This window comes from Melanerpes formicivorus, unplaced genomic scaffold, assembly GCF_026170545.1.
Source record: "Melanerpes formicivorus ecotype bairdi unplaced genomic scaffold, bMelFor1.0.p_v2 SCAF_14, whole genome shotgun sequence".
NCBI lineage: Eukaryota > Metazoa > Chordata > Aves > Piciformes > Picidae > Melanerpes > Melanerpes formicivorus.
Window position 1 is genome coordinate 17,804,727 of NW_027142366.1, and position 15,189 is coordinate 17,819,915.

At 64.5% G+C, this 15,189-nt stretch overlaps 1 protein-coding gene across 2 annotated transcripts in view; it reads right to left on the reverse strand.

The window, feature by feature from the left end:
- Nucleotides 1-15,189, reverse strand: part of LOC137445469 (ankyrin repeat and fibronectin type-III domain-containing protein 1-like) — a 203,961-nt gene that overhangs the window by 11,681 nt on the left and 177,091 nt on the right. For both annotated transcript variants that reach the window (XM_068147248.1, XM_068147249.1), the window contains 7 exons: nucleotides 15,072-15,169; nucleotides 13,142-13,232; nucleotides 7,923-8,030; nucleotides 7,617-7,716; nucleotides 6,254-6,386; nucleotides 2,884-3,003; nucleotides 1,970-2,185 (listed from right to left, as the gene is read on the reverse strand). In XM_068147248.1, coding sequence (XP_068003349.1) covers nucleotides 1,970-2,185; nucleotides 2,884-3,003; nucleotides 6,254-6,386; nucleotides 7,617-7,716; nucleotides 7,923-8,030; nucleotides 13,142-13,232; nucleotides 15,072-15,169 — 866 coding nt within the window. The remainder of the gene's footprint in view (nucleotides 1-1,969; nucleotides 2,186-2,883; nucleotides 3,004-6,253; nucleotides 6,387-7,616; nucleotides 7,717-7,922; nucleotides 8,031-13,141; nucleotides 13,233-15,071; nucleotides 15,170-15,189) is intronic.

Sequence of the window (15,189 nt, forward strand, 5' to 3'; positions counted from 1 at the left end):
GCACACCCGCCACAGGGCAGGGCAGGCGCAGCCCAGCGCTGCTGGGACGGACACAGCCCCAGCCTGGCACCCCCTGAACAACCCAGCCCCAGCCTGGCACCCCCTGACCAACCCAGTGCTGCTGGGACAGACACAGCACCAGCCTGGCACCCCCTGCCCAGCCCAGCACCAGCCTGGCACCCCCTGACCAACCCAGTGCTGCTGGGACAGACACAGCACCAGCCTGGCACCCCCTGCCCAGCCCAGCACCAGCCTGGCACCCCCCTGAACAACCCAGTGCTGCTGGGACAGACACAGCACCAGCCTGGCACCCCTCTGAACAACCCAGCACCAGCCTGGCACCCCCTGACCAACCCAGCCCCAGCCTGGCACCCCCCTGACCAACCCAGCACCAGCCTGGCACCCCCTGCCCAGCCCAGCACCAGCCTGGCACCCCCTGAACAACCCAGTGCTGCTGGGACAGACACAGCACCAGCCTGGCACCCCCCTGAACAACCCAGCACCAGCCTGGCACCTCCTGATCAACCCAGCCCCAGCCTGGCACCCCCCCGAACAACCCAGTGCTGCTGGGATGGACCCAGCACCAGCCTGGCACCCCCTGCCCAGCCCAGCACCAGCCTGGCACCCCCTGCCCAGCCCAGCACCAGCCTGGCACCCCCCTGACCAACCCAGCACCAGCCTGGCACCTCCTGATCAACCCAGCACCAGCCTGGCACCCCCTGCCCAGCCCAGCACCAGCCTGGCACCCCCTGCCCAGCCCAGCACCAGCCTGGCACCTCCTGCCCAGCCCAGCACCAGCCTGGCACCTCCCTGAACAACCCAGCACCATCCTGCTGCCTCTCTACCCAACCCAGCACCACCCTGCTGCCTCCCTGCCCAACCCAGCACCACCCTGCTGCCTCCCTGCCCAACCCAGCACCACCCTGCTGCCTCCTTACCCAACCCAGCACCATCCTGCTGCCTCCCTGCCCAACCCAGCACCACCCTGCTGCCTCCTTACCCAGCCCAGCACCATCCTGCTGCCTCCCTGCCCAACCCAGCACCATCCTGCTGCCTCCCTCCCCAACCCAGCACCACTCTGCTGCCTCCCTACCCAACCCAGCACCATCCTGCTGCCTCCCTGCCCAACCCAGCACCATCCTGCTGCCTCCCTCCCCAACCCAGCACCATCCTGCTGCCTCCCTACCCAACCCAGCACCATCCTGCTGCCTCCCTGCCCAACCCAGCACCACCCTGCTGCCTCCCTGCCCAACCCAGCACCACCCTGCTGCCTCCCTACCCAACCCAGCACCACCCTGCTGCCTCCCTACCCAACCCAGCACCACCCTGCTGCCTCCCTACCCAACCCAGCACCACCCTGCTGCCTCCCTGCCCAACCCAGCACCATCCTGCTGCCTCCCTGCCCAACCCAGCACCATCCTGCTGCCTCCCTACCCAACCCAGCACCACCCTGCTGCCTCCCTGCCCAACCCAGCACCATCCTGCTGCCTCCCTGCCCAACCCAGCACCATCCTGCTGCCTCCCTACCCAACCCAGCACCATCCTGCTGCCTCCCTCCCCAGCCCAGCACCATCCTGCTGCCTCCCTGCCCAACCCAGCACCATCCTGCTGCCTCCCTCCCCAGCCCAGCACCATCCTGCTGCCTCCCTGCCCAACCCAGCACCATCCTGCTGCCTCCCTGCCCAACCCAGCACCATCCTGCTGCCTCCCTGCCCAACCCAGCACCACCCTGCTGCCTCCCTGCCCAACCCAGCACCATCCTGCTGCCTCCTTACCTAACCCAGCACCATCCTGCTGCCTCCCTACCCAACCCAGCACCACCCTGCTGCCTCCCTGCCCAGCCCAGCACCATCCTGCTCCCTTTGCAGGCTGGCTGGGCACAGCTGCCCTGCTGCCACCTCTCCCTTGGGGGTCCGGGCCTGCCCCGGCCGGGGGCAGCAGGCAGCCCGCAGGAGGGGAGGAGCAGCACCTGGAGGGAGGTGAGCAGCGTGTCCAGGGCCGTGGGCTCCTCGGGGGAGGACACAGACTTGCGGCTGCTCTGCAGCTTGCCGAGGGGCAGCCAGCGGGCGCTCTCCAGCGGCTGGCTGCTCTTCACCTCCTTCAGCGTGACGATCAGGATGTTGCCCTGCTTGTCCTTCACGGGCTCAAAGAACACCTGCCCCAGGTCCTGGATGCCCAGCAGCCCCTGCAAGAGGGCAGGGCAGGGCAGGAGGGAGCGTCAGGGGACGTGGCACGGTGCCCCGGGGGGCCGGGGGGCCGGCAGGAGGCTGGGGGCTGAGCCCTGTGCCAGCTGAGTGCCAACCTGCCCAGCAAGCCCCTGCTGGCAACCCCCAGCCCCTCAGCATGAGCTTTGCCCCAGAGCCCGACACCAGTCTGGTGCCTCTCTACACAACCCAGCACCTGCCTGGCACCTCCCTGCCCCACCCAGCACCAGCCTGGCACCTCCCTGCCCAACCCAGCCCCAGCCTGGCACCTCCCTGCCCAACCCAGCACCATCCTGGCACCTCCCTGCCCAAGTCAGCCCCAGCCTGGCACCCCCCCTGCCCAACCCAGAGCTGCTGGGATGGACCCAGCACCATCCTGGCACCTCCCTGCCCAAGTCAGCCCCCGCCTGGCACCTCCCTGCCCAACCCAGCCCCAGCCTGGCACCTCCCTGCCCAACCCAGCGCTGCTGGGATGCACCCAGCACCATCCTGCCGCCTCCCTGCCCAGTGGGTGCCTGGCAGGGAGGACGATGCCAGGGGCACCCCGGTGTGACGCTGGGCAGGGCTGGCACAGCCCGGGCAGGTCCTAGCCGGGCCACATCTGCCAGCTTGTCCCCGAGGCGCCCGCAGTCCGGCGCCCCCCCAAAGCTGCTTGCAGCCTGCCCAGGCCCCACCTCACCTGCATCTGGGAGATGGCCAACAGCATCTTGAAGCGAGTCTGCAGGACGCAGGAGCAGGAGGACTGCGAGACGGAGAGGCACTGCCGGAGCCACAGGATCTCCTCCCACATGCACGACACCTGCAGGGCACCACGGGGCTCTCACCAGCGCCACCCAGCCTGCCCTGCCAGCAGCGCCCACCCAGCCTGCCGGCAGCGCCCACCCTGCCCTGCCAGCAGTGCCCACGCTGCCCCTGCCAGCAGTGCCCACCCAGCCTGACAGCGGCACCCCACCCTGCCCTGCCAGCAGTGCCCACCCTGCCCTGCCTGCAGCACCAACCCTGCCCTGCCTGCAGCACCAACCCTGCCCTGCCTGCAGCACCCACCCTGCCCTGCCTGCAGCACCAACCCTGCCCTGCCTGCAGCACCCACCCTGCCCTGCCTGCAGCACCAACCCTGCCCTGCCTGCAGCACCAACCCTGCCCTGCCTGCAGCACCCACCCAGCCCTGCCAGCTGCACCCATCCTGCCCTGCCTGCAGCACCCACCCTACCCCTGCCAGCTGCACCCACCCTGCCCTGCCTGCAGCACCCACCCAGCCCTGCCAGCTGCACCCATCCTGCCCTGCCTGCAGCACCCACCCTACCCTGCCAGCTGCAACCCACCCTGCCCTGCCTGCAGCACCCACCCAGCCCTGCCAGCTGCACCCACCCAGCCCTGCCTGCAGCACCCACCCAGCCCTGCCAGCTGCACCCACCCTGCCCTGCCAGCTGCACCCACCCTGCCCTGCCTGCAGCACCCACCCAGCCCTGCCAGCTGCACCCACCCTGCCCTGCCAGCTGCACCCACCCTGCCCTGCCTGCAGCACCCACCCAGCCCTGCCAGCTGCACCCACCCAGCCCTGCCAGCTGCACCCATCCTGCCCTGCCAGCTGCACCCACCCAGCCCTGCCTGCAGCGCCCACCCAGCCCTGCCAGCTGCACCCCACCCTGCCCTGCCAGCAGCACCCACCCTCCCCTGCCAGCAGAACCACCCTGCCCCTGCCACCTGCACCCACCCTGCCCTGCCAGCAGCACCCACCCTGAACCCCAGCTGCTCCCACAGAGCTGCTCCGGGGCTTTGTGTGAGCTGGGGGAGGAAGGGGGCTGGAGAGCAGCCCTGAAGGAAAGGCCTTGGGGGTGCTGGGGGAGGAGATGCTCAGCAGGAGCCAGCAGTGAGCACTGGCAGCCCAGAGAGCCAAGCAGAGCCTGGGCTGCAGCAAGAGAAGTGTGGCCAGCAGGGCCAGGGAGGGGATTCTGCCTCTCTGCTCCACTCTGCTGAGACCAACAGCTGCAGCTCTGGGGCCAGCTCTGGAGCCTCTGTGCCAGGAAGGGTCTGGAGGGGCTGGGAGGTGTCCAGAGCAGGGCCAGGAGGAGGAGCAGAGGGCTGGAGCTGCTCTGCTGTGAGCACAGCCTGAGAGAGTTGGGGTTGTGCAGGCTGGAGAGGAGAAGGCTCCCAGGAGACCTCCTTGTGGCCTTCCAGGATCTGCAGGGGGCTCCAGGAAAGCTGGGGAGGGACTTTGGAGGGGGTCAGGGAGGGATTAGGAGTGGGGGGATGGAGCAGAACTAGAAGTGGGGAGATGGAGATTGGCTGTGAGGAAGAAGTTGTTGGCCAGGAGGGTGGTGAGAGCCTGGCCCAGGTTGCCCAGGGAGGTGGTGGAAGCCTCCTGCCTGGAGGTGTTTGCAGCCAGGCTGGAGGTGGCTGTGAGCAACCTGCTGTGGTGTGAGGTGTCCCTGGCCATGGCAGGGGGTTGGAGCTGGCTGAGCCTTGAGCTCCCTTCCAGCCCTGGCAGCAGAGGCTGAGGGAGCTGGGGGGTGTTGAGCCTGGAGAAGAGGAGGTTTAGAGGGGACCTTATCACTCTCTACAACCACCTCAAAGGAAGCTGTAGTCAGGTGGGGGTCAGGCTCTGCTCCCAGGCAACTTGTGACAGGACAAGAGGGCAATGCCTGAAGCTGGGCCAGGGGAGGTTTAGGTTGGGTGTTAGGAAGCAGTTCCTGACAGCAGGGGGAATTGGGCACTGGGATGTGCTGCCCAGGGAGGTGGTGGAGTCACCATAGGATCAACAGCTCACAGGGTGTCAGGGCTCGAAGGGACCTCTGAAGATCATAAAGTCCAACCCCCCCTGCCAGAGCAGGAGCACAGAGCCCAGCACAGGGCACACAGAACACATCCAGACAGGGCTGGGAAGGCTCCAGAGCAGGAGACTCCACAACCTCTCTGGGCAGCCTGCTCCAGGCCTCTGGCAGCCTCACAGTGCAGAAGTTCCTCCTCCTGCTGAGGTGGAACCTCCTGGGCTGCAGTTTCCATCCACTGCCCCTTGGCCTGTGCCAGGGGGCAGAGGCTGTCCCCTCCCTCCTTCCCCCCAGCCCTCAGGTTATTACAGTTTTGGATCCCCTCTCAGTTTGCTCCAGGCTACAAAGCCATCCCTGGAGGTCTTTAGGAGGAGGCTGGACGTGGCCCTTGGTGGCAGGGCTCAGCTTACAGGGTGGTGTCAGGCCATGGGCTGGGCTTGACCCAACCTCAGAGGTCTTTTCCAGCCTCAGGAGTCCTGTGATTCAGAGGGCACAGCTTCTCTCTCAGCTGGGAGAGGAAAAAGCCCTCCAAGATCCCCAAGCAGCAACCCTGCCCCACCATGGCCACCAAGCCCTGGCCCCAGCTGCCATGGCCACAGGGTTCTGCAACCCCTCCAGCCATGGGGACTCCACCACCTCCCTGGGCAGCCTCTGCCAGGCCCTGACCCCTCCTTGAATACTTCACAGGTGCCCTGAGATGCCTCAGAGCCTGTCCCCAGGGGAAGCACCATGCTGTGCCCTCCCAGACATTTGCCTTCATCTGGGGCTGAGACCTTCTCCAGTTGGAGTAGATAACTTCTACTCTAGGGCAGACTTCTCCCTCAGTGGGTAAGGACCTTCCAGCCAGAGATGTGCATAGAATCCCAGAGTGGGATTGCTCCCAGGCTCATCTCATCCAGCCCCCCTACAGTCAGCAGGGACAGCTGCAGCCAGAGCAGGCTGCCCAGAGCAACCTTCCTACCTTCTTGGTCCTTCCTGAGCCCCAGCAAGCCTCAGGCAAGCCCTGGTGCCCAGGTGGAGGGGATGAGTGCACGGTGCCCTCTTGGCTGCCCTTGGCTGCAGTCAGCTCTCAACATCACTCTGCCCCACAGGCCACACAGCAGAGGTCCCAGAGGCCACCTCAGGAAGCCCAGGAGCCACCAGCTCCTGTGTAGCACCTGGGCTGTCCACACCTGGCAGGCACCCCTGCCCAGGAGGGCAGAGGGTGGTGGCCATCACCCCAGCAGCATGCAGGCAGGCAGAGATGTGCCAGGAGGCTCCCAGGGGCCCAGAGCTGCCCACCTTGGTGAACCAGAGGAAATCCTGCATCAGCAGGCAGGAGTAGGTGTCATCAATCTCCACCACAGGGATCTGGTCCTCGTGGGTCACCAGGATGTTGTCATCCTTGTAGAAGATGGCTGTCAGGTAGAGACCCCTGCACGGGAGGGAGGGCAGCTTCAGCCTGCCCCCAGGCTTCACTGCCCACAGGGCCTCTCTCCCCAGGCAAGAGGAGGAGGTGCCCCTGCCCCAGCCCTCAGCTCCTCTCCAACAGCCCAAGGCAGAAGAGGCACATGGCCAGTGCAGGAGCAGGGACTGAGAACAGAGCTGCCAGCAAGGGCAGCCTGGCTGGTGCCATGGGCACTGCAAGGGGGTGGATGGGGCCAGGCATGTGCAGGAGCCTGGCTGATGCCATGGGCACTGCAAGGGGGTGGATGGTGCCAGGCATGTGCAGGATGCCATGGCCAGGAGCCTGGCTGATGCCATGGGCACTGCAAGGGGGTGGATGGGGCCAGGCATGTGCAGGATGCCATGGCCAGGAGCCTGGCTGATGCCATGGGCACTGCAAGGGGGTGGATGGGGCCAGGCATGCACAGGATGCCATGGACACTGCAAGGGGGTGGATGGGGCCAGGCATGGCCAGGGGCCTGGTTGGTACCATGGGCACTGCAAGGGGGTGGATGGGGCCAGGCATGTGCAGGAGCCTGGCTGATGCCATGGGCACTGCAAGGGGGTGGATGGGGCCAGGCATGCAGAGGAGCCTGGCTGGTGCCATGGGCACTGCAAGGGGGTGGATGGGGCCAGGCATGCAGAGGAGCCTGGTTGGTGCCATGGGCACTGCAAGGGGGTGGATGGGGCCAGGCATGTGCAGGATGCCATGGGCACTGCAAGGGGGTGGATGGGGCCAGGCATGTGCAGGAGCCTGGCTGATGCCATGGGCACTGCAAGGGGGTGGATGGGGCCAGGCATGCACAGGATGCCATGGCCAGGAGCCTGGCTGATGCCATGGGCACTGCAAGGGGGTGGATGGGGCCAGGCATGCAGAGGAGCCTGGCTGTGGTGCCTGGAGGCCAAGGGGGGGTGCTGAGGAGGGTGGTGGGCTCCAGAGGCCGGTGGGGTGTTGGAGATGCTTGGAGAGGGTTCAGGGCTGTGGCTCTGGGCATGGCCTGGCCAGTCCCAATAGCAACCCCCGAGAAGAAACATGAGAGCTGTGGGCACTGGGACCCAGCCCCGCTGACACCACCAGCTCACTGCAGGCAAGCATCCACCCCTGAGCCCCCCCAAGCCCTGGCTTGCTGGCACAGCCCCCAGCTGCCCCCAGGACGGGCAGCAGCCCCGTGGCCCCGCCGGCAGCCAGGCTCCCCCCGTCCCCACGGCAGCCTCTCACCGCTTCAGCGTCTTGAGGAACTTGCTGCCAGGGTGGAAGAGGTGCTTGAGGCTCTTGGAGACCGAGTGCTTCCTGCTCTGGGGCTGGTTCTTGCAGGGCTCTGGGGAGCAGGGAGAGCAGAGGCTGCAGCTGCTGCTGCGGGTGGAGAGCTGCCCTGCAGGGCTGGCAGAGCTCCGCAGAGCTCTCTCCCTGCCGTGCCCTTCCTATCCCTGGCTCCACCCCGGACCCACGGCCACGCCACGGACCTGGGGGGCACCAGGTGAGCCCCCCCAGCAGCCCAGGCTCCCCCCAGGGCCCTGCACTCACCGTGGCAGACGCAGTGCTGGTGGACAGTCTTCACCTGGCTCAGCAGCTGGTCCAGAGCCTCAGCCTGCCCCCGGCGCCGCGGGGCCCGGCCGTCCAGCTCCCGCCAGTCTGGGGGGGGGACACACAGCACCATCACCCCCAGCACCCCGAGGCGTGGCCAAACAAGGCCTTCCCATCCCCCCCCTCCCCAGAATCAGAAGCACAGCATCCCCATCCAGGTGACATGCTCAGGGTATGCTCAGAGCTTCTAGCAGCTGCTTCCTCTGCTAAGGGCTTCCAGGACTTGGAGTCACAGAGAGCAACCAGGCTGGGAAAGACCTCAGGGGTCATCAAGGTCAGCCTAGGACCTAATCCCTAGCACCTCCTGACAGCTAACCCATGGCTCCAAGTGCCACAGCCAAGCCTTTCCTGAACACCTCCAGGGGTGGGGATTCCACCACCTCCCTGGGCAGCACATCCCAGGGGCCAATAACAAGAGGATAGGGAAGGGAAGGAAGGGAAGGGAAGGGAAGGGAAGGGAAGGGAAGGGAAGGGAAGGGAAGGAAGGGAAGGGAAGGGAAGGGAAGGGAAGGGAAGGGAAGGAAGGAAGGGAAGGGAAGGGAAGGGAAGGGAAGGGAAGGGAAGGGAAGGGAAGGGAAGGGAAGGGAAGGGAAGGGAAGGGAAGGGAAGGGAAGGGAAGGGAAGGGAAGGGAAGGGAAGGGAAGGGAAGGGAAGGGAAGGGAAGGGAAGGGAAGGGAAGGGAAGGGAAGGGAAGGGAAGGGAAGGGAAGGGAAGGGAAGGGAAGGGAAGGGAAGGGAAGGGAAGGGAAGGGAAGGGAAGGGAAGGGAAGGGAAGGGAAGGGAAGGGAAGGGAAGGGAAGGGAAGGGAAGGGAAGGGAAGGGAAGGGAAGGGAAGGGAAGGGAAGGGAAGGGAAGGGAAGGGAAGGAAGGGAAGGGAAGGGAAGGGAAGGGAGGGAAGGGAAGGGAAGGGAAGGGAAGGGAAGAGAAGAGAAGAGAAGAGAAAGAAGAAGAGAAGAGAAGAGAAGAGAAGAGAAGAGAAGAGAAGAGAAGAGAAGAGAAGAGAAGAGAAGAGAAGAGAAGAGAAGAGAAGAGAAGAGAAGAGAAGAGAATTAACCAGGTTGGAAAGACCTCAGAGATCACCAAGTCCAACCTCTCCCCCAGCACCATCTGATCAACTCAACCATGGCACCAAGGGCCTCAGCCAGGCTCTTCCTGAACACCTCCAGGGATGGGGACTCCACCACCTCCCTGGGCAGCACATCCCAGGGGCCAATCTCTCTTGCTGGGAAGAACTTTCTCCTCACCTCCAGCCTAAACCTCCCCTGGCACAGCTTGAGACTGTGTCCTCTTGTTCTGCTGCTGGCTGCCTGGGAGCAGAGCCCAACCCCCACCTGGCTCCAACCTCCCTGCAGGGAGTTGCAGAGAGCAAGAAGGTCTCCCCTGAGCCTCCTCTTCTCCAGGCTAAGCAACCCCAGCTCCCTCAGCCTCTCCTCACAGGGCTGTGCTCCAGACCCCTCCCCAGCTTTGTTGCCCTTCTCTGGACACCTTCCAGCATCTCAACCTCCTTCCTAACCTGAGGGGCCCAGAGCTGGACACAGGACTCAAGGGGTGGCCTGAGCAGTGCTGAGCACAGGGCACAAGGACTTCCCTGCTCCTGCTGGCCACATTATTGCTGGTCTAGGAGGTGTTCAGGACCAGGCTGGATGAGGCCCTGAGCAGCCTGGGCTGGTGGGAGGTGTCCCTGCCCATGGCAGGGGCTTGGAGCTGGGTGATCCTTGCAGGTGCCTTCCAGCCCAACCCAGTCTGTGATTCTAACTCCTTCCAGTGTCTTCCTCCAGCTGTTCCCTGGAGCTGCAGCTTGCTCCAGGTGAGTGCTGGGAGCTGGGCTCAGCTCAAGCAAGCACAGGACTCAGCTCCTCTGGCAGCAGCAGGAGCCTGAGCAGGAGGACAACCTCAGCTTCAGGCTCCTGGCTTCCAGCACCCCCCAGGGCCTGCCTGCTGCTGTTTTCCATGGAAAGTTCAGCTCTGTTAGCTTTGGCCAGGGCTCACCACTATTTTTAGGAGCTTCCAAAACACCCAGGGAGGTGCCAGCCTGTCATGCTGCTGGGCCAGGGAGGGAGCTTCCCTGGAGGGAGAAATACCTGAAGCCCACTCGTGCCTGGTTCACTTCAGCCACGCTGAGTCCCTGCTGCCTGGATCCTGGCCACAGGGAACACCACCCAGGATGGCAAACAGGATACACAGGGCTGCAAACACCACTGGCAGCAGCTGCCAGGGCTGGGCAAAGCCAGGGCAATGCAGAGCATGCATAGGCTCACTGGAGGCATTCAGACACATTGAGCCTGGCAGCCCCAAAAGCAGCAGCACAGGGAGGGGATTCTGCCCCTCTGCTCTGCTCTGCCCTGACCCCACCTGCAGCACTGCCTCCAGCTCTGGGGCCCCCAGCACAGGAAGGACCTGGAGCTGCTGGAGAGGGCCAGAGGAGGCCACAGAGATGATCAGAGGCTGCAGAACCTCCCCTGTGGGGCCAGGTTGGGAGAGCTGGGGCTGTGCAGCCTGGAGAAGAGAAGGCTGCAGGGAGACCTCCCCAGGAGCCAGCAGTGGTCCCTGGCAGCCCAGAGCCAGCTGAGTGCTGAGCTGCAGCCAGAGCAGGGAGAGCAGCAGCACAGGGAGGGGATTCTGCCCCTCTGCTCTGCTCTACCCTGACCCCACCTGCAGCACTGCCTCCAGCTCTGAGCCCCCAGCACAGGAAGGACCTGGAGCTGCTGGAGAGGATCCAGAGGAGGCCACAGAGATGCTCAGAGGCTGCAGAACCTCCCCTGTGGGGCCAGGCTGGGAGAGCTGGGGCTGTGTAGCCTGCAGAAGAGAAGGCTCCAGGCAGACCTCAGAGCAGCCTCCCAGTGCCTGAAGGGCTCCAGGAGAGCTGGGGAGGGACTTGGGCCAAGGGCTGGGAGTGCCAGGCCCAGGGCCAATGGCTTTGAGCTGGGAGAGAGGAGACTGAGAGTGGAGAGGAGGAAGAAATTGTTTGCAGTGAGGCTGGGGAGACTCTGGCCCAGGCTGCCCAGGGAGGCTGTGGCTGCCTCCTGCCTGGAGGTGTTGAGGACCAGGCTGGATGAGGCCCTGAGCAAGCTGTGCTGGTGGGAGGGGTCCCTGCCCATGGCAGGGGGGTGGAACTGGATGGTCTTGAAGGTCCCTTCCAGCCCAGCCCATGCTGTGACCCCATGACCTCTCTCTCTGCCTCCCTGCACAGTGCTGCTGTGGTGTTTGTGTCCCTGCAGGCAGAGCTCCACAGGGTGCCTGCTCACCTCGGGCACCCCAGGGCACTCCCTGCTGACATGCAGCACCCTGCCTGCTGCCTCACTGCCAGCCACAATGCTGGCAGGCACCATGTGCCCTGCACCCTCCTGCCTCCTGCCAGGGTGGCCTTAGCCTCCCCAGGTGCACATGGGGCTGCTCCTCAGGCATCTGACAGTGCTGACCCCACGGGACCAGCATGCAGTGGAGATCTCTCTTGGGACCCCCAGCAAGGGGCAGAGGCCACCTCAGAGCCTGGTCAGCCCTGAGCTTCACCCTTGGGGACTGCTCCTTCCAGATCAGTCAGAACATCACAGAATGGTTTTGGTTGGAAGAGGCCTTTCAGACCATAGAGTCCAGCCCTTAACCCTGCAGTGCCAGCTCACCACTGAGCCATGGCCCTCAGCACCACATCTACACAGCCTGGAAACCCCTCCAGGGATGGGGCCTCCACCACTGCCCAGTGTGATCCTCCTGCTCTGCCTCCCTCAGCACCCTGGGGTGCTTCATATGACACTCAGTGGCTTTTCTCCTCTGGTGCCAGGATGGGCAGGGGAGTGTGGACAGCCCAAAGCAGGTCCCTGGTGGGGCTCATGCTCCTCATTCCAGCTCAGTGCCAGGCAATGCAGGAGCCTGGGGCTGGGCTGGGTGGGAGAAAGCATGGAGTGGCACAGGGAGGGTTCCAGGCCCAGTACTGCAGTGAGAGGGAGTCCTGGACTGCACAGGGAACAGCAAACTCCTCCTCCCATCCATCCTTCCATCCACCCACCCACCCATCCACCCATCCATCCATCCATCCATCCATCCATCATCCATCCATCCATCCATCCACCCACCCATCCATCCATCCATCATCCATCCATCCATCCACCCATCGATCCTTCCATCCACCCATCCACCCATCCATCCACCCATCCATCCATCCATCATCCATCCATCCATCCACCCATCGATCCTTCCATCCACCCATCCACCCATCCATCCATCCATCCATCCATCCATCATCCATCCATCCATCCATCCACCCATCCATCCATCCATCATCCATCCATCCATCCATCATCCACCCATCCATCCATCCATCCATCCACCCATCCATCCATCCATCCATCATCCACCCATCCATCCATCCACCCATCCATCCATCCATCCATCCATCCATCCATCATCCACCCATCCATCATCCACCCATCCATCCATCCATCCATCCATCATTCATCCATCATCCACCCATCCATCCATCCACCCATCCATCATCCACCCATCCATCCATCCATCCATCCATCCATCATCCACCCATCCATCCATCCATCCATCCTTCCATACATCCTTCCATCCATCCATCCATCCTTCCATCCATCATCCATCCTTCCATACATCCTTCCATCCATCCATCCATCCATCCATCCATCATCCATCCACCCATCCATCATCCATCCATCATCCACCCATCCATCCATCCATCCATCCATCCATCATCCACCCATCCATCCATCCATCCATCCTTCCATACATCCTTCCATCCATCCATCCATCCTTCCATCCATCCATCCTTCCATCCATCCATCCATCCTTCCATCCATCATCCATCCTTCCATCCATCCTTCCATCCATCCATCCATCCTTCCATACATCCTTCCATCCATCCATCCATCCATCCATCCACCCATCCATCCATCCATCCATCCATCCATCCTTCCATCCATCATCCATCCTTCCATACATCCTTCCATCCATCATCCATCCTTCCATCCATCATCCATCCTTCCATCCATCATCCACCCATCCATCCATCCTTCCATCCATCATCCATCCTTCCATCCATCCACCCATCCATCCATCCATCCATCCACCCATCCACCCCTCTATCCACCCCCCCCCCCCCAGCTGGTGCCAGCTGCCATGCCCATTCCCAGTGGTACTTACTGGAGGGGATGGCAAAAGGGGGCAGGGAGGCCTGTGGGGGCCCCCAGCCCTTCATGTTGTAGGCAGCCACCCGGACGTAGTAAGCTGTGCCCTGCAAGGAGGGAGCCACACTCAGCAGCCTGGCAGCTCTCCTGCTCCCTGTGCAGGAGGAGGAGGAGGATCTCCCCTGGCCCTGCACACCACAGAGCCTGAGCAGCACTAAACTGGAGCCTGCAGCCTGGGTCACCTGCTCTGAGCCCCCCACTGGACTCAGCTCCTGTTATCAGACACCAGAGAATCCCCCCCTCCAGGCCCGGCTGGGTGGCTCTGGGCTCTGGGGGGAGGCAGAGGGAGGAGGGGCATGGTGAGAGCTCCTTGCTGGGAGGTGCCCCAGCCCCACGGCCATGGGGTCGAGGTGCTGCCTTCCCACCGGGCCCGGCAAGGACCCAGCGCCGGAAGCCCCGGAGCTGGCTGAACGCTGCGGAGAGCTGGTGGCAGCGATGGGAGGCCCCTGAGCAAAGCCCCAGCCATGCTGCCAGATGCTGCAAGGTCTCCAGGCTCTCACGAATCAGACAGGAGCCTGCGAAGCAGCTCGCAGAGCCTGATGGATGGGTTCGGGACAGCTCCTTGCAGCAGCACCGCTGCGGGTGCCGCTCCAGCCCCATCCCCCCTGTGCTAGGGCAGCCTCATCCAGCCCTGTGCCAGGACAGCCCCATCCCCCCTGTGCCAGCACAGCCCCATCCCCCCCTGTGCCAGGACATCCCCATCCCCCCTGTGCCAGGACATCCCCATCCCCCCTGTGCCAGGGCAGCCTCATGCCCCCGTGTGCCAGCACAGCCCCATCCTCCCCCGTGCCAGCACAGCCCCATCCCCCCCCTGCGCCAGCACTGCCCCATCCCCCCTGTGCCAGGACATCCCCATCCCCCCCTGTGCCAGCCCAGCCCCATCCCCCCCTGTGCCAGCACAGCCCCATCCCCCCGTGTGCCAGCACAGCCCCATCACCCCGTGTGCCAGCACAGCCCCATCCCCCATGTGCCAGCACAGCCCCATCCCCCCTGTGCCAGGACATCCCCATCCCCCCTGTGCCAGCACAGCCTCATCCAGCCCTGTGCCAGGGCAGCCCCATCCCCCCCCTGTGCCAGCACAGCCCCATCCCCCCTGTGCCAGGGCAGCCCCATCCGCCCTGTGCCAGGGCAGCTCTCCCGCCCCGAGAGCAGCTGCGGGGCTGTGGCTCCGCTGCCGCGGCCAAGCCGCTCTGCCTGCACTGCACCGGAGGCTTTGCCTGCCCCTGGAGCCGGCCGTCCCTGCCTGCCTGTCCTGGGGCTCTGGTGCTGGGAACTGCTGCCCAGGAGGTGCTGCATAGTGCCAGCCCCTCCTGTTCCCATCCCACGCTCCACACCTCCCTGGGCACCACCCTGCTCCATCCTTCTCCTCTCCACAGCAGCCCCCGGGTGGCTCCCGCAGTTCTGCGGGACATAAACCAGCAGTGAGCTCCAGCACATGGCTCCACCGAGCCCCCGGAGCTGCCGCTGGGGCCGGTCCTCCCCTCCCCAGTGAGGCAGGGGTGGGTGAGTGCAGGTGGCAGAGGAGCCAGCCGCTGATTTATTGCCCAGGAGGAGCACTGGGGAGAGGAGCAGGGAGGGGGCATGAGGCACTCGCTGGACAGGTCCCTTCTGCCTTGCACTGGCGAGCCCCCAGGCACCCAGGGCAGAGGCTTCCCCACGGCCAGGCAGCAGGGACAGACAGAAGCCTCTCTGGGACACCCGTGGGCTGTCCTGACCACCACAAGCAGCTTGGCACAACCCCATCCTGCTGGAGGTGATGCCTCATCCCCTCCCCACAGCAGCCACAGGGAATAAGCCCTCGGGAAATGCTGTGCCCAGAGGCTGCTCCCAGCCCGGGGGCTCTCCCCTGGCAGCCCAGACCCCCGCGGGGCACCCTGAAAGCTCACCGATGACAGCCCCTGGATGGTGAAGCTCAGGGTCTTCAGCTTGTCGACCACAGCCTCCCCCAGCAGCGGTGAGAAGGAGGAGGAGCAGCTCCACTCCACTGGAAGCAGAGAGACCCCA